The sequence below is a fragment of the Stegastes partitus genome, unplaced genomic scaffold (assembly GCF_000690725.1).
Source record: "Stegastes partitus isolate 25-593 unplaced genomic scaffold, Stegastes_partitus-1.0.2 Scaffold554, whole genome shotgun sequence".
Lineage (NCBI taxonomy): Eukaryota > Metazoa > Chordata > Actinopteri > Pomacentridae > Stegastes > Stegastes partitus.
In genome coordinates, this window is record NW_007578285.1 from 288,541 (window position 1) to 307,509 (window position 18,969).

Sequence of the window (18,969 nt, forward strand, 5' to 3'; positions counted from 1 at the left end):
TAACTCTACTCTCAGGCCTTGACTCATTGGCCAAGTTAAGCTGTAGATGCTGATATTCATAATGATGTAATTGCTGTTTGAAGTCACCTTGTTGACACATGCTCTGATGGTTTGTTGTCATTTTAAAATCATGCACTAAATTCAAACACTATTTTTAAGCAGAGAAATGACTTGACCCCCACAACCTGCTGGCAGTTTATCTCCAGTCTTTAGAGCTTGTTGGCCCTCTGGTGGCTGAAAGAGCAAAAAGCAATAAATTTTTTATTTTCCCTTAACGAACCACATCTCAGACAAACAGGACATAGCTGTCTGAGCAGTAATGATGGTTGCCTTAATAGAAAATTCAACCTGAGTGATGTGAAACTCAGTAATCAGTCAATTACAGAAGTTGTATATGTCCTTTTTTTCCTATCCTTATATTTAAATCCGTTATAATCAGTATCTGTACACAACATTTTTGTCGACTCATTATGATGCATGGCAACAAAATTTAGTTTTCTACTCTCCATGGGGACAAAATGTTAATAACACATTTATGGAAATCGCTTGCTGCATAATGAATTCCTCTCACTGATGTGCATTGTCTACATCTTGCTAAAATTAGGGGCTGTAATTCATGCACGTGCTTGAAGGGCTCCAGTCACAGATGAAAACATGGCAACAAGAAAAGTCTTGTTTTGGTGAGGGAACACATGCTGCCCTCAGCCTGGCACGAACGAAGCCCAGTAACCCTCAACAGACAGACTTCAGACTTGGTGCTTGGACTCAGAAAAAAAGCACAAATGATGGCCAAATTTTCTAATAAATGGTGCTTTTTATTTGGTTGTAGCCGTGCTAGCAGCATGAAAGAGTCAGCTGGTTCACCTGTCAGTCAGCTGACTGCACTGATCAACGTTATTCCACACAATGAAAGCCACACCCATATTTATACAGCAGGCTGACCGGTTCCAGGCAGCAGACAGGTGTGGTGATCATCTTAACCCAGCCAGGGTGACAAACATCCACAAAAACGTTCACAATTCAATATGTTACACAGAAAAAAAAAAAAAAAAAAAAAAACGTGCACGGAGGAAAACAATAGTACAAAAGTCATACTGTTACTGCACATGTTCAACCACACCTGTCAGGAGCTTACCGGGTTCATCATGCATAAACACACGTGTGGTTTTTATTGTTCAAAGAGACAACTGAAGATCCATGTTGTCAGTCAATATACAATTTTATAGCACAGATTAAGTGTTCAGTCAGCCTCCTTTTTTCTTTATAATGTGATGTCTGTGTTGTCATAACATTTAGTTACAGACATTCATGGTGCTCAGAGGATGACTCCCAGTGTCTTTGGTGATATTCTGACATTTTCATTTAGCAACAGCCGTTCTTTAATTATTGATTCTACTGGTGGACATCAAATCATATATTCTGCAGAAATGACAGCTGCAAACATCGGACATTTAAATGTAAACAATAATATCAATGTCATTTTCAATATTACATTTTTTCAAAAGCTACAGTATTATACGCAATATATTATATTTCATGTACAATAAATCAATGCAATGTGCAATATTTCAATATCGTGTGTGATATTCCTTTGTTACGTCCAGAATCATTACCAGTATTACTTTTTACTTTTCTATTCTTGTCATATTTTAGCTTGCTTGTTTTTATTTTCAGTAATGCACTGTACTTTCATCATGTTTTTAATCTATTAGGCATTGCGTTTTCTCATGTAATTTTGTTTTCCAAGCAATATCAGGATTTCCCTCGGAACTGATAACATCTTATCTTATGAAATATTTCTCTATCTTCTCAATGTACAACAGCTTGCACAGACATTCAGTGTTTTCAGAGGGAGAACCCTAATGATTTTGGTGACCCAAACTTTTATTTTCGTTTGACACCACCGTAAGTTTGACATTTGTGCTCATTCAATGGCTTTGTTGACCCCTATTAGTTTAGTTTAGTTTAATTTATTTATCTCAAACTACATATATTTAAAAAAAAAAAAAATACAGAATAAGCAATGCATATATAATACATAAGCATTATTGAGAATTCAAGTACAATATTCAATAAAAGAGAAAAAAAAAACAGAAAAGAACTAATCTAAACATAATAATGCATCCATCATCTATACACCACTTAATCCTCACTAGGGTCATGGGGGGCTGGAGTCTATCCCAGCTGACTCAGGGTGAAGGCAGGAGACACCCTGGACAGGTCACCAGTCTATCACAGGGCTACACTTAGAGACAGACAACCAAGCACACTCACATTCACACCTACGGACAATTTAGAATCATCAATTAACCTCAACATGTTTTTGGACTGTGTGGGAGGAAGCCGGAGAACCCAGAGAGAACCCACGCTGCACGGAGACAACATGCAAACTCCACGCAGAAAGATCCCGGCGACCTTCTTGCTGCAAGGCAACAATGCTACCAACCTTGCAGCCCGCACAAACACATGTATGTCATAAAGTTAAGACATCCTCAGCTGTACTTTGCTGCTGATTAGCAAATGTTAGCATGCTAACACATTAAACTAATATAATGCAAATGGAAAACATCATATTTGCGAAGACATCAGCCTGTTAATTGAAATTTGCAATCCCAAAATCCCCACCAGTGTGTCTTTTTGAAAACAGTTTCTTGATTACTGTGGATAATCCAAAAATCTCACAGGGAACACTTGTGATTAGAAAGATCTAGCTCCAGTGAAAACACTTGACTGCAGCGTTGGTGGATTAATCTTAAAAATAGATCTACATGAAACTTGTGCTGGCAGCTGGTCACTGCACAATCTTTCCACAGGGGTGTGCATTACTCCCATCTGCTTTCTTTTCATTTCCTCCCTGAAACTTATTTTTTCTGCTGTCTGTCTCTGTGATGAGGGGCAGGTGCTGGGCCAGCAGGGGGATGCACTTCTGCTGCTTCTCTGACAAAGATCGGGGCGGATCTTGTCTTCGGAAACGTCAATTACAGGGTTTGAAGTCATTGACAGGTGAAGTGGGTCAGAAAGCAGCGCCTGGGAGCAAATTGACAGCTTCACTACATTTAATCAGACATTGCAGCTGGCAGTTTTGATAGCTCCGCTGCAACTGAACAAGTTTCCGACAAAGAAAATGCTCATCTCTCTTTCGTTTCTCTCGGGGCCCGCCATTTGATGCTGTTCCTCTTCGCTTCTCCGCTGCAGCTTAGGAATGCTGTGTTTGTCTTGTCTTCAGTGGGCACACTTGCTCTGAAGGAGATAAAGGATCTGAAGTGTCCGTGTGGGTGGTGAAACTATCGTTTGCACATCTGAAGGCCTGTGTGTTTGTGGTGCTAAAGCGTCTTACAAACTCTTCAGTCCCCTCCAGAGCCAACCAACAGACAGAGCTTCCTTTATAGTATACGCAGCTTACTATAAAATGAGGCGGAGAGATAAAATAAAAATAAAAATATCTCTCTGAAATTTTGACGAGCTATAGAAAACATGGCAAAAGGAAAATTCAGACTGTAGTAGTCGTGCATGGGAGTATTAAATAGGCTTAAATATTGATGTTGCTCTAAGTGATGCATGCACATTACTGTCTGAATGTATTGAGTGAATGGTGGCAAAACTGCCCAGCAACAGATCTCAGGACTGCATTATAGGTGTAAGTGTTTTCTGTGTAGTCTTTTCTGTGCTCATAGATTTATTAAAGGTCATCTGGAAATCTGCTAAGTCAAAAATATACATACAGCAACTTGACTGATCAGTTTTAATGATGTAGAACGCTGTGTGAATCAAATTTTCTTCCCGGTATGACCGCTTAACTTCTCGTGAGTAATTGAGATTGATGATACCTGGTGACTCCTCTGAGCCAATTTAAATGGGGTCCATTTGGTCGACTCACTAGACTCAGCCACGAACTCTACAGTGGAAATGGAAAGGAGTTCAGCACACATCTGAAAAAGGAACAAGTCATAACTCAGATCCCACAACCAAACAACTGATTGTAAATATAAAGTGCATGGTACAGTTGTGTCACTGCCACAAATCCTCCTGCTGCTGAGAAACAATTGGTCAGGATGGTCAAGAGTCAACTGAGAATCACCCAAAAAAAAACAAGTTGCAGTGGAGTAAATGCTGCTGAAAGACATGTGTCAGAGTCAACACTCAAGCTGAGAGGCTGCAGAGCAAAAAGGAAACCCTTTCTCCAAAAATGACACCTCAAGGCTGTCTGTTTGCTGCTGATCACATGGACAAAGAAAAGGCCTTCTGGAGGAAAGTTCTGTGGTCAGAAGAAACAACAAATGGAGCTATTTGGCCACAATGACTAGAAATATGTTTGGAGGACAGAAGGTGAGGCCTTTAACCTCAAACGCCAAACCTACCGTCAAGCATCGTGGTGGCAGCATCATGCTCTGGGGGTGGTGCTGCCAGTGGAACTGGAGCTTCACACAAAGTAAATTAAATAATGAAGAAAGTGGATTACCTCCACATTCTGCAGGAAAGCCTACAATAAATAGGCAGAATATTTTGTCTTGGAGGAAGTTGGGTGTTCCAACAAGACAATGACCCCAAACGCACATCAAAAATGTTAAATGAATGGCTAAGTCAGGATAAAAATCAAGGTTCTAGGCTGGTCTTTGCAAAGTTCTGACTTTAACCCCTTTAAAAAGTTAAACTGCACCAATTCTGTTCAGAGGAGTGGTCAAAGACACAACCACAAGCTTGTGGACGGATAACAAAAGGTGAATACTTGAGTTGAAAATGGCCAAGAAACATTTCATCAGATCTTGTTGTATGTATATTTTTGAGCCAGCAGATTTTGTCATATCTCCAAAAGACCCAAAATGCATGATTGCTTTTTATGACAAAAATGTGCTTCAGTCATTCCATCATAGAAAACTGAGAGTTACTGGAGTCATTGGAAGCTCAGAGCTGAAATAATAAACATGGTCTTTACATGTGTATGCAAAGTTTTGAGCACAGTAAGTATTATTACTGCTACAAAGTATGAATGAAGTGACACCAGCACTGCCTAAGTAGGACAGTGTGATCATGATGATGATGTCCATCAACGTGCACGCGCGCCCGTGTGCAGCTGCCGTGCTGTGTGCGCGCGCATTATAAAAACCCTTTGGTTCACGTGCGGAAGAGACTCGAGTGGGGTGGGGAGGAACAAGAAGAAGAAGAAGAAGAAGAAGAAGAAGAAGTGGTGACTTGTGGGATGCCAAGTAGCCGGCGGCAAGAGACGCGGAGGGGGGGAGACACACCGAGAGACACAACAGACACCGGAGCGGGAGATAGAGACCGGGAGAGTGATTAAAAATAGCCGGTGTTTGCGCTTAATTTCGAGCCCGACTTCCAGGTTTGCGCGCATACACACACGGCGGACACTGAGCGGAAGAAAAAGTTCAGATCCCACGAATCAGCGCGTGGGAGTGGGAAGCAGGATCGTGACTGACTGAGGCGAGCTCCACTGTCTGTCTCGTCATGGCAGGTAATTCACTTTAACCGTCACACACGCACACGGGCACCCGGCGTTTTCTTCACACCGAGAATCCGCTTGCAGCGAGCTCGCCGCCCCCGTCAGTCGGGAGATTTCGCAGCCGAGTGTTGGGGTTTAGCTAACGGCAGCCGGCTAACCAAACTTAGCTTGTGTGCTAACGTTAGCTAGCTAGCTAGTGTCATCGCCCATCTAGCCTGTCTGCTGTCTATGCCGGCTAAAGCTAGCTAGCTAGCTAGCTAACAAGCAAGTGCTAGCTGTTTACCGTCTCACTGGCCCGGGACCATTTTTTTTTTGCAAGCTATCTGTGCACACCGTGTTAGCCAAACATAGCTATCCTTCATACTACAGCGCCAACTTCTCGCAGCTGTAATGGCTGATTCTTACTCTGGGTACTCATAAGTCATCAGTTTACATTTATCCGGTCTGCTGCTATAATCACACCAGTGCAAATTTCTCAATCACGCTACGGTTGGTTTGACAAGCCAGGCTAGCTAGTGTTAGCGCAAACTTTGACATTGCCCACATGCAGGCTAGCACCGCAGGCCTGCTGCAGACTGAGCAGGCTGTTTGTGCAATTTCTGCTTGAAAGGACTGAAGAGACAGAGAGCTGGTGTTTAGGGCTATACATCTGCTACAGTGGAAAACTATCCCCTCAAATCAGACCCAGATACTCAAGCGTTTATTTGGCACAGCGCAGCGTTTTGTTCCATTCATTAGCTGATAGTTTCAGTGCTGTAGAGTTATTGTGAACGCCTTTAACTCCTTACAGTCGTTTGAGATAGGTGGTTATTTAATCGTTCAGCAAAAAGAAGGTCTGCTAAAAATACATCTAGTACATGCATTTTATCCATTTGCCCGGGGAAATGCCACTGATCCTCAGACGTAGACATCAGACATGATTCTGTCTTTCAAAAGAATCAGGGAGATTTGCATATTTAAACACCTGCTTTCTGTTTCTCTTGCAAAATGCACAGGCATTAAGATGAGGCTACATTTTTATCCTGTCCAATACCTACCCTGTCCTGGCTTTTTGTTTAAAAGCCATGATTCATCTCAGAATAAGAGTATGATGAAACCACGGTGACTCATAAATGTCCTTGATTATTTTTCAGAGCTTCTGTTAAATGTGTGGACATTGTTATTGACAGATCCGACCAGTTTTTATTGTGTAATAACAGAGATGATCATGTGTAAAAATTATGCGGGATTCAACTAGATTTATTGTGCAACGAGCTATGTTGATTGAGAACCTGTTGAGACGAGTGATGGTGGTTATTATTAAATACTGCAGCATGTTTGACTTGTTTTTATAGTTTTGACAAGGGAGCCTGGCATGAGAGCATCTCCTGCTGCGAACAGTTGACCAGACTTAAAATAAAGGACGTCTCAAGACTGAATTCACCCACTGTTACTGTGATCTGGAGTTCAGTCAGTATTTATGAATCTAATTTACACCCGACTCCTTCTTTCAAAGTGCGAAAACCACAGTGATAACTGAGCCTTAAATCTGGAAGATTTATTTAAACAGTCATTGTACGTGAAAGATCTTTGACATCTCAATCGCTTCTATTTCATAACTGTTGTCTTGGTAATGTGCCCATAATATAACTGGTCTTGCAGGTCTCATCTGTGGAGTGGGTATATGTATTGTTCAGATAGAGACTGACAAGTCAGTTTCTTGTCTTTGAGACTACACATGCAGAAGTTGTGAGAGGATATGTGCACATTTATTACCGCATACGTTTTTGCAACAGGTCTGCCACCTGTCTGTAAGTACGATATCAGTGAAATTGTTTCTTGCTACCTGAAAGTGACACTGTGCTGAAACGAAAGCTTTCCAATGTGTTACTTTTGAACTGCTTGCATATCAGGGCAAGGAAAGTTAAAATACACAGTTAATACGCTTCTTTGACGTACAACATCACGCAGCTAAATGCTGTTTCGTTATCAGTAAACATGTGAAACCTGGCCATTTTAGTGTAACTGAGCCAGTTAAAATCCTACTATTAAAACATGTAGAACACCCTTAGCCAGCCAGAAATATACTTTGAGGTTTATTGTTAATGTTACATTTCTTCTCTTATTTCTACAGGACCTGGAGGTGACATGCAGTGGTGCTTCTCTCAGGTGAAAGGAGCCATTGATGACGATGTAGCTGAAGGTACGGGCTCCCCGTCAAGAAAAATTTGCATTTTAAAGCAGAAAGCGTGGTTGGAAAAGTGACAAATGTTGGTATATGGTCAACTGCTCAACAGCTTGCAGTGAATATCTTCTGTTTCATTTCAGCTGGTTCGATATAGAACCATTTAACCACGCCTTGGTGCGATAAGCCATGATGCGATGTGTTTGAACTGTGCACTCCATACAGCACGGCCATTATGTATATATTTTAAACACTACCTGTGTTTCCCTGAACTGAGCTGTGTTGTTGCACTGAATGACTCACCATTTGTGGGCATCATGCAGATGATTAAAGAGAAAGCGACTTCTTTAAATGTATTGCTCTGTTAAATTATTCTTTACTTTAATCAGACAGAAGTCTGTTTATTGACACCTTAGCTGTATTAGAGCTGTTATTACACATTAATCTGTTCGTGCTGTTGCTGATTCACATTCAAAAATTTCCATTGGTCAGCCACTGGTAAGCTCTCATTAATACTAGAAGTGTTACTCACGTTGGAGACTCACCACTAGATCCTTGTGAGGATCAATTAAACAGCAAAATATTGACATTTTTTGATACCTTGGTGTCAGAGCAGGTTTTGGTGTTTTAAAGTGGACTGAAAAGAAAAGAGTGCATGGCAGCACTTCAGCTCTTGGTCGCTCATGGTGAAGGTGTTTTACTTGAAATTTGGAAACGGAGACTTTCATTGGTCACTTTGGTGGTGATGGACAAAACATTGGATGCTAAATAGATAAATCCAAGACTGTGAACCCATATCGTATACTGCACAGCAGTTAATAGTCCTGTTAGGTAGAACCTCTGGATGATGAGAACAGCATCAGGACATTTTCCCTTCATCTCAGTAGGATTAGCTCTGTACTATGGTGTTTGGTATTTTGCTTCAGAATATGCTTCTACAAACGACTGGACATTGGGCATTGCATTACACTGATTGAACAGTTTTTTGGTACACCCAGCTAATACTAATGTAGTCTAGTGCAGCATCCCTGCAGTAAATTCTATCCCTTTCAAGGTTATAATGTTGTTTCCTCATTTTGGAGGATCTAGCTTGTTGTAGTGTTAAATTGTATTGCTATAGTTATACATATGAATAACATTTTTGGCGAATCCCATTTATAGAAGAGTGAGAAATTAAAGGAAAAAGCTTGAACCATTGATCCTTACAGTGAGGCGATCTGGTCTCCATGTTACGTTGTTTGGGACGTTTACTGACATGGTTTGGCTTCACTTGGAGGAAAGGTGGCTGCAAATGATTACAGAGTTGTTCAGAGTCATCACCTTTACCTCGTGATGAAACCTTCCTATCCTGATGGGAGTGGTCGGGTTTGAGTCTGAAAACGACGTGAATCATGTGCTATGATTCCTAGTCACCAGATCTCAACCCAACGGGACACGTGTTGGAGATTTTTTGACCAACATGTCAGACAGCACGCCATCATCAAAACACTAAATGACGCACTATGTTTTGGAAGTAGGGTGTTTCATTCCTCCGACTTGAAGCTGTCCTGGTGATACGTGGTGGCACAACACCTTACGAAGACACCTGGTTGGTTTTTCCTTTCATTTTTCACCGGTGCACATATCACAAAGCGTCGGCTGAATATCAGAAACACCTCTTTGTCTCTGTGTGTCATCTGTTGTTGCAATAAGCATGGCCAAGTATCTGGAATCTAAAGAATGGAAACATGCTTTACTGGAAGGCGGTACTGTTTTTCAGTTCATGATGTTCTGCAGCAGTCTGGCATGTTTCAGCCTTTTAACGCATTCCGATGGTGGAGTGACAGAAAAATGGTACATTATCCTTGGCCCACATTTCCTATTGTACTCCATTTATGCAACATTCACATATAGACAGATGGCGACATCCATTTACCATCAATAACGAATGCATTTCAGAGGCTGAAGTAGCTGCTTTGCTCTGGCTATTTTATTTTTTTTCATACCTGTCATGGGCATTTTTTCAGGTGAAAAACATTTGCATCCAGAATTTGCTGATATTGAACAGAATCAGTTCTTCCTTCTATTTGCACAGTGTTCTCTTTATGAAACTAGTCTGGCTTATCCAGATGCTGCAGCACATCCTTCAGCTGTTGTTTTTTTTTGACGATATATATGGCAGGTAAGGTTTTTTCTTGTGACTCTTCCATACAGACCCTGTTCATTCATCAACTCTGCACATCTGAACAGTGCACCAGTACTCCTTATACCAGCTCTGCTTAGCAGATGTGCAGATTTATCTGACAGGTTTCTAGTGTTCCCAGATCTTCTCTAGACTTCCGTGGCTTCCCCTAAGTGCTGTTCTGTTACTGACACTGGACATTTACAGCTGGAGGTGTTTTAATCTTTTTTTAGGAATCGGTTAGCTCAGGTTGAGTTTCACTTCATGGCTTCAAGACTCAGATATGATCCATCTTTGCGATTGCCTCGAGTCTGTAATTTCTAATGACAATTCTTGAAATGTCTGACAAGTCTGAACTCGTCGAGTAATTCTTAGCAGGTTAATGAAGGTCTGAGACTTTACATGTAGTATATGGAGTGTCAATTACAACTGATTGTTTTCTATTTGAATAAATAATAAGTAACAGGGCATTAGTAAATGTAGTCAATGTGCTGGATTTGTATTTTCTTTTTGTCACTTTAGAAATTAACAAAATGTGTAATCTGCCCAAAAATGATTACATACAAGTATGACTATGTGCCCTCAAGTAGTTAAGCTACTCGTTGGGATGTATTACCCCCTACTTGGGGCCTCAGGGAGTACAACGTATATACAAAGACCACTCGCTGTAACCTTTTGGAGCATTGTCCTTCTGCTCCAATGGGCGACAAAGGGTTAAGCAAGTGTGCATCTATGCGACTGAGCTTGGGTTTATAAAGCAGCATACTGCTGCTGGGGGAAATGTGTAATGCCGTCTGAGTAAGAGGGAGAGAAAAGGGGAAAACTAGGTTACTGATAATTTTCCGTCTGCTCTACATGCTGTGACATCCTTCTGCATGTCCAGCCTCGACTCCCGTCTTGTCCACTCTCGTCCATCCACCGCTCTCTGATTCCCAGAGAGATAAATCCAGGGTTAGTTGGGATTAACAGTGGTCCCTGAATGTACTTAATAATGGAAAGAGGTTGTTCTATTTTGGTGCACCAATTTTAAAATAACATCATGGCAAATGGGAGTTTTAATGTTTGTCTCTCTCTCTCTCTCTCTCTCTCTCTGCAGCGGACATTATATCCACTGTTGAGTTTAACCACACAGGGAAGCTGCTGGCCACAGGAGACAAGGGTGGGCGTGTCGTCATTTTCCAGCAGGAAATAGAGGTACAGCTGCATGTTGGACTTGTGTGGAGTTCTATTCCCACACTTTAGAAAAGGTCATCCCTTGAACTCAGTCACATGAAGTGAAAAGAAAAACAGATGGATGTTATTTTTGGAACATATTGTGTAAACAGTATCTGAGGATTTAAAAAATAAATAAATAAAAAAGCTGACTAGTCATATGCTGTATTCATGCCTGTTGTATTTCTTCGTAGAAGGATGCTGTCAATTATTGAACAGATGTTTGTTTGTTTGTTTGTTTGTTTGTTTGGAATGAAATGCATCAAATAAAGGGCAAATTAACTTCCTCCTCTTTTGTGTGAACCGGTTCCCAACAGAATAAGAATCAGCCTCAGTTCCGGAGCGAGTACAATGTTTACAGCACTTTCCAGAGCCACGAGCCTGAGTTTGACTACTTGAAGAGTTTGGAAATAGAAGAGAAGATCAACAAGATTCGCTGGCTTCCTCAGAAGAATGCTGCTCAGTTCCTGTTGTCAACTAATGGTGAGTGAGTCATTTTAACTGAGCGTGTGCCCAGATATTTGCTAAACTCTCTCTCCAGGCATGAATTAAACTCCCCAAAACTCATCTTTGTTCATCAGACTTAAACAGTTAGACATTTATGCCATGAAAATAATGCTTTCTTACCCTACAATGGCTTAGATGTCACCTTAGTAGGTGTGGACACAGTCTGTAAATTGATATTAATATTTAAAGCCACACTTATTCTTGACTGATCAGAACTTTCGTAGTCATTAAACCTTATTTATTTTGCGTTTCTTTAGGGTCACCTTCACTGTACGATTTATGAACACGTACTGGAAACAGAATACTTCTTCAATTAAAATAAACAAGGTTATTTTAAGGAGGAACATGTTTTGTAATCCCATTCCTTATCTAGTCTGTGCATTGGTTTGAAATTCAGTTATTGAATTAGACCTATGCCAGAAATAAATCTAAAATAAAATATGTGAATTACATGAATCAAATCTCATGAATCACCACTGAATCACCATCTAGTAATCTTCTGCTGTAAGATGTGCAATGTAAATACAGATAATTCACTAATTTGTTCATTCATTCAGCCCATTAATGTCTCCATGGCTTACATGCAAAATGCGCTGTGTTCAGTACACTTCTTAATGCTTACTGCACAATTGTCAAGTTGCTGCTTTGGTATTTTCCGAAGTATCCCGTCTAATGAGGCTGTCCCCCGTTTGTGCAGTCGGTGCAGTCTTATTTGTCAGGCACTCTCTGCTCTCTGCTGAGCTGAACTCAACCTCTCAGCTGAGAGCGAACACGCACATGTTCATATTGAGCATGTGTGGGTGGGACCAGTACCGACAGAGATACACACTTCTCTGTGATCATGCACGCTATGTTTTGAAGTGTTGGATAGTGGTTGTGAATGTGCATGCATGGCAGCTTGCAGCTTGGTAATCAATGCTGTTTTCTGAAATTGGATTCAGAAATCTGTAAATGAGCTGGCTGAACTTAAACGCCAGCAGCTGGCACTTATGGAAAGCCCTGAGTAGAGCTTTAGTAAATATAAATATGCAACCAGTATTTAGGATATGACAGAAATTATTGCAATTATATTCCTTGTAGGCCTGCAAGGTGGATCGGTGGTTAGCACCGTTGCCTCGCAGCTAGAAGGTCCCCGGTTCACGTCCCGGTGAGGACACCCGGGATCTTTCTGCGTGGAGTTTGCATGTTCTCCCTGTGGGTTCTCTCCAGGTTCTCCGGCTTCCTCCCACACAGTCCAAAAACATGTTGAGGTTAATTGATGATTCTAAATTGTCCGTAGGTGTGAGTGTGAGTGTGCTTGGTTGTCTGTCTCTAAGTGTAGCCCTGTGATAGACTGGTGACCTGTCCAGGGTGTCCCCTGCCTTCACCCTGAGTCACCTGGGATAGACTCCAGCCCCCCATGACACTAGTGAGCATTACGCGGTGTATAGATAATAGATGGATGGATATTCCTTGCACTTTTCTAACATTTTTATTTGTGCTAATGGATGCATAAAAGTTCACATTTGTCCTTTTGTGAAGAGTTTGTGCTGCTATTTCCAACTTTGTTTTTCTGTCCCACGCAGATAAAACGATTAAATTGTGGAAAATCAGTGAACGAGACAAGAGACCAGAGGGATATAATCTCAAAGAGGAGGATGGATGCTACAAAGACCCCAACACTATCACGTCACTGCGGGTGAGTTCTTGAATGAAACACAACCTGAAGGCGGAGTCACTCAGCCAGCGTTCCCTGGCAACAACCTTGGATGTCAAATTAATAAAACACGGACATGTTATCATTTTGGAAGAGTCACTCGTTTGACTTTAACTAAAACTCCAAATCTGTGCTTCTACACTTGCTGTTTGAACTAATGTTTGGTTTCTTGTCAGAACAATGTACCTTCTGGGCATTTGGGCTCAGGCTTCGCAGCTTTGTTGTGTTGGCACGAAATTAAAGGAAAAGCAAATCAGGTTTAAGGAGAAGCATTTTATATATATTTTTGAAATACTCAGCGTGGAGTACACTCCTACTACACCCAACAAGTGCAGCACAAATTGACTTCACATCTGTTTTTATCTTATGGCGTTTGAAGACAGCTGTATTGATTAAATTAAACCAGTCTCACATGGAATGGACGCCTGGAAGAAGCAAATGAAAGGAGAAGGTGTTAGTGCCCCTTTATCCAGCTAATTGAATATATAGAATACTTCATGCCACACTGGCTGCATGCTCTGGTAATTAAAGTCAGTGGACAGACAAGAATGTGCCTACTGACAGCTTTCAGAGCTTCAGAATTCATCCCTACTGTCATTATGAGTTTCAAATGATGGCTTATTTTTCTCTTCTCTCAGGTACCAGTTTTAATACCGATGGACCTCATGGTGGAAGCCAGTCCACGGAGGGTGTTCGCCAACGCTCACACCTACCACATCAACTCTATCTCCGTCAACAGCGACAATGAGACCTACCTGTCTGCAGACGACCTGCGCATCAACCTGTGGCACCTCGAGATCACCGACCGCAGCTTCAGTATCCTTAAACACACGTTGTCTGAATCTGTGCGACCCCGCTTGAGTACGAGATTATTGACAATCAGAATGACCTCAGGTGTGAGTAGAAAATATTGTTTAACACCACAATCAAAGGTCTTGCACTCAGGTAGGTTCATGTTGAGTGTCAAGCTTGCTGCTGGGGATGAAATTTGATTTCGGGGGTAGAGAAGTGCTGTCACACATGATAAAGGAGTAGAGACAGATTCTCATAGGCTTTACATTATAGGGTAGGTGCAGCTGCCAAACTTTTTCTTTCACGTCCAACTAATAAATGAGCTGAAAAGACCTAATGTCCACCTTAAGGTTTATTGTGACCCCAGACATTTTCGGATGTTTTCGTCTTCTTTTTCCTCCCCTTGAGAATGTTTATTTCATTAGATATCACCCAAAATAACATCAGCCTAGAGGGGCTTGTGATGATTTCTCCAAGCATTAAAGCTGCATCCCTCCTTAACCACGTGCTCCTCAGATATTGTTGACATTAAACCGGCCAACATGGAGGAGCTTACGGAGGTGATCACGGCAGCAGAGTTCCATCCTCACCAGTGTAACACCTTCGTCTACAGCAGCAGCAAAGGAACCATCCGTCTGTGCGACATGAGGGCTTCGGCACTATGTGACAAGCACTCCAAGCGTGAGTACCCACTCTGGTTATTTCTAATCACCATTCTTCTACCTTGTCGTGCTGATTAAGTATTGAATGTATTCTGCTGGGCGCCCCGATAGCCACTGAGCAACACTTCATCTAACTCTAGACGTCTGAAAAACACTGCAGTTTGACAAATTCTTTACATACTTGTTTCATTTTACTTTCTTTTGCCCAGTGTTTGAGGAGCCAGAAGATCCTAGTAATCGCTCCTTCTTCTCTGAGATCATATCCTCGATCTCGGATGTTAAGTTTAGCCACAACGGACGCTACATGATGACCAGAGACTACTTGTCTGTGAAGATTTGGGACCTGAACATGGAAAACAGGCCAGTGGAGACCTATCAGGTGAGAACACAAAACACAGCACCAACATGTGCTGTTCGGTTCGTCGCGTGATTGGAAACGGGCCATGAGTGACTTATTGTGAAATCTAGACGCCATTTGAAGATGCTGTTGACAGAAACCAAGACAATCACTCCTTTCCATTAATCTACGCCATCTGAACACGTAAAAGTCGCAACGTCAATCTTATTAGATTGGACCTTGTAACATTTCACTTTAGCACATTGAAGCCTGATTTGCATGCTGTTGAATTAATGAATATTCACGCACAAGTGGAAACAAACACTTGGAGCTTAGGTTTGTAGCAGTCTTTCCTCTGAGTTTCTTAAATACGAGCTGCTCTATATAAGTGGCTGTAAAGTGAGAGAGTTGAACTTCATTAATTACATTTAATTGGACTATAAATCATCCCCAACTTGGAGACAAGATCATCAGGATCTAATGACAACTCACACAGTGTAGCTACTGTTTGTTTAGTCCAGAAAAGTGAGCTGTCACACAGAGCCACAGTTTACAAGCTGCAGCTTCGATGTATCCTGTTAATTAGTGTGTTATTATGCATCATCCTAATTTACGGTCCGATGTCTCCGTGTCACTGCTGTGGGTATGTCTGACTGAAGCAGCATTACCATAAAAGTGACCGACGTCTGACAGAAAGAGAGCCGACTCTTTAACACACTGATGAATCCAGAAATGTTACATAACACACGTCTGAAAAGGGCTGAAGTGTGAAACTCCATGAATACCTCAACAATTTGGAAGGCAGACACTGTTTATTTTACAGCTTCGTCTGCGGTCTGAGAATCTCCTGTTTGTGACATTTTATGATCAGACTCAGTCACTACTCATTTCCTGTCATTGTAATGCTCCCGCACAGCGCCGAAAATGCTCCTTTTACTACAATGGAAAAGGTGTACGTTGGTGTTTCCGCTTTGTGCATTACACCACTTAGATTCTCCTGTTTTTCAGCGAGTTCCTTCATTGTCTACGTGATAATGTGTCCGCAGCCTATTACTGAAGCATCATGCATCATTCAGATTTTCTAATTGCATTTGTTTGCATGTGTGTTGTAGTTTAATTCTGATGTAAACATGCTGCTCATCAAGCTGAAAATGCAGATACTGATATTGTGTAACACTGGCCACACCTTTTTTGAATCATTCCTGCCAATGACATATAGTGGCCACTAGGAGGCGCTCTAAAGCTGTCATTTTTCTGTGCACTGGCTTGTGCACAGAAAGCACAGAAGGAAATTTGTGCCATTGAGACATAATTAAGCTTGTAAATGTGCTTCCCATGAGATTTGGGTATGATTTTACTGTATAAAGTCTCGTTGCTGTATCTGCATCTACAGCGATGATAAAGATCCAGAGGTCAGTCTTTTGGTTGCCTCTTCAAACCTGCCTCTAAATACATTCATTCATTCCAGGTTCACGAGTACCTGAGGAGCAAGCTGTGCTCGCTCTACGAGAACGACTGCATCTTTGACAAGTTTGAATGCTGCTGGAATGGCAATGACAGGTACAAACTGGGGGGGAAGATGAAATAACACCTTATGGGAAAAACTTTGAAGTACTACCGTATTTTTTTCCCCATCTTGTTGTTGCTGGCTTGATTCCCAAGACTTTACTGCAAGCTGAGGCAAAAATAGTTTGACCTCTGACACTATTGGACCCAGAATATTCCTTTTAAAAGTGGTATTCAGTAGATTTTAAAGAAGTGATTACACGACATACATTAATGCAAATACAGTTTACGTTTTTGTCAGTTTAATTGGGTTGCTTTAAATTCCTTAAATACTTTGGATTCTAATTATTCATCTAAATTTAAGCCCACTATTCTGTTTAATGGATGTTATTCTACGTTGACTTGTACTGAAAGCTTACACGCTTATCTCTCTTTTTCCATCAGTGTGGTGATGACTGGCTCATACAACAACTTCTTCCGGATGTTCGACCGCGGCCAAAGGCGGGACGTGACCCTGGAAGCATCCCGCGAGAACAGCAAACCCATGCAGGTCCTAAAGCCCCGCAAGGTGTGCGCCGGCGGCAAGCGCAAGAAGGACGAAATCAGCGTGGATAGTTTGGACTTCAACAAGAAGATCCTTCACACTGCCTGGCACCCCCAGGACAACATCATCGCAGTGGCGACGACCAACAACCTCTACATATTCCAGGATAAAGTAAACTAACGTGCAGGGTGAGCGCGTGTGAGATACGGCGTGGGTGACGTCACTCGAACCACCTGCAGCCTCACAGCCCTCACCCAGGGTGATCTGTGGTAACGCCGACAACCAGCATCCCTGTCCGTCGCTACTCGGTGACCAGACTTTGCCACTTTGTTCTAGATGTGGACAGAGGAAGCCTCGCTCTCGCCCATCATCAGTTTGTCTGCGGCAGAGTGACACCTGCCTTGTTGTTTAAGTGATGTTGTGCCAATTTTTTTCCATTTTTTTTTTTTTTTCGCCAGCCCACCTGCCCTTTTCTTTTCTAATGTGGGTAAACCAGTTTAATTTCCTTAAAATTCTGAATACAGACACACTTATTTTTATAACTTTCCCCCCAAATGGCTCTGTGGTAGAGAAACGAAAAAACACTTGTTAGTATGTCCCCTTATTATCTTGTGCCATTGTAGTGTTTATTTTTCTAAGAAAAATTTGACCTTTTTTGTGTGTGTTCACACCTTTTATGAATTCATCCGTTCTACTGTCTTCTTTTTTTTTTTTTTTGTTGAGTCTCTTCACGTCTCCCGTGTTTCATTAAACCTTGCATACTCCACATTCACTCAAGTATGCTCACACTTTCATTCACACACTTGCTGCTCACACTGGACAGCAGCACCTCAGCGGTTCCCTCCAGGATATTGAGAGGTGCAGTGTGCTTTCACAGGTTCGGTCCAGTGAGGTGTTGTCCTGCTCGCTGTGCCTCAGGCTCTGGGTGGCCAAACAGGCCCAGACTCCAGAAGAGATTTTTTTTCTTTTTTCTTTTTTGAGATTGGCTCTGTGTCTTGACATCTTTGTGCATCGGTTCCTCCTTTTTGTTTTGTTAAACAATAGTCAGGTATAAGAGATAGCCTATTCAAAGATAATTATTATGATTGTCATATTTATATTAAAAAAAAAAGTTAAAACGTCACCAGATTTGTTCCGTCCTATTTTGTGAAATGAAGCTGGACCTTTAAACATATCTTTTTCGAGTGATTTTAAGTATTGTCTTCCCACAGTGTACCACAGCTCTGAAGCAGTACTTCACAACAGGGAAAACCTATGATTTGACACTGGACTCTTTTTGCTGCACCAACTAAAGTACTTGGATGTCTGTGTTGTAAGACTGCAATTTAAAAAGAAAACATTTGAGGCATTAAGTCACTTAAAGTGTCTGTTTGAACTACTGCAGACGCGACTGCTACTGTATGTGATGGTACAACAAGCCGCACAAAGATCTGCAGCACTCGATGTCACCACACCATATTTAAAATGTGGACAGTTCAGATTATATTGATGCCTCTAGTAATGTATAACTACAATTTTAATCTATGACAGTGGAAAAAAAAAATAAAGGAACTACTTTTTGCATCCCCTGTGATTGCCTGATTGTGGATGGGATCTTATCAGTGCTACACTCATTTTATGAAACGTGTTTCTGGTTATATTGAATATTTGATGTAAGAGATCATATAAAATCTTTGTCTGCAAGTTCATCTTGAAAATGAAGCATCATGCAATAGTTTAAGCATTTAGGGTATAAATGCTTTTCAGAAGTTGGGCATTTCTGTATTGTAAATATTTTTTTCTGATTGATCTTAGGAAATATTCAAATAATTTGAGATATTGGATTTTAGATTTTCATGCGCTATAAGCCATAATCACTAAAATTAAAACCAAAACAATCGTTTTACGTGTAATGAATTGGTATATATGAAAAACTGTTACATGAATTATG

At 41.3% G+C, this 18,969-nt stretch overlaps 1 protein-coding gene across 1 annotated transcript; it reads left to right on the forward strand.

Annotated features, from left to right (window-relative positions):
* Nucleotides 1-5,137: 5,137 nt before the first annotated feature.
* On the forward strand, nucleotides 5,138-18,607 carry LOC103362088 (serine/threonine-protein phosphatase 2A 55 kDa regulatory subunit B alpha isoform-like). Its single transcript, XM_008288352.1, has 10 exons — nucleotides 5,138-5,470; nucleotides 7,572-7,640; nucleotides 10,880-10,977; nucleotides 11,313-11,478; nucleotides 13,068-13,180; nucleotides 13,837-14,014; nucleotides 14,507-14,671; nucleotides 14,862-15,031; nucleotides 16,458-16,549; nucleotides 16,940-18,607. Exons 1-10 carry the CDS (start codon nucleotides 5,464-5,466, stop codon nucleotides 17,217-17,219), a joined length of 1,338 nt encoding a protein of 445 aa, XP_008286574.1. The 5' UTR covers nucleotides 5,138-5,463; the 3' UTR covers nucleotides 17,220-18,607.
* The last annotated feature ends 362 nt before the right edge of the window (nucleotides 18,608-18,969 follow it).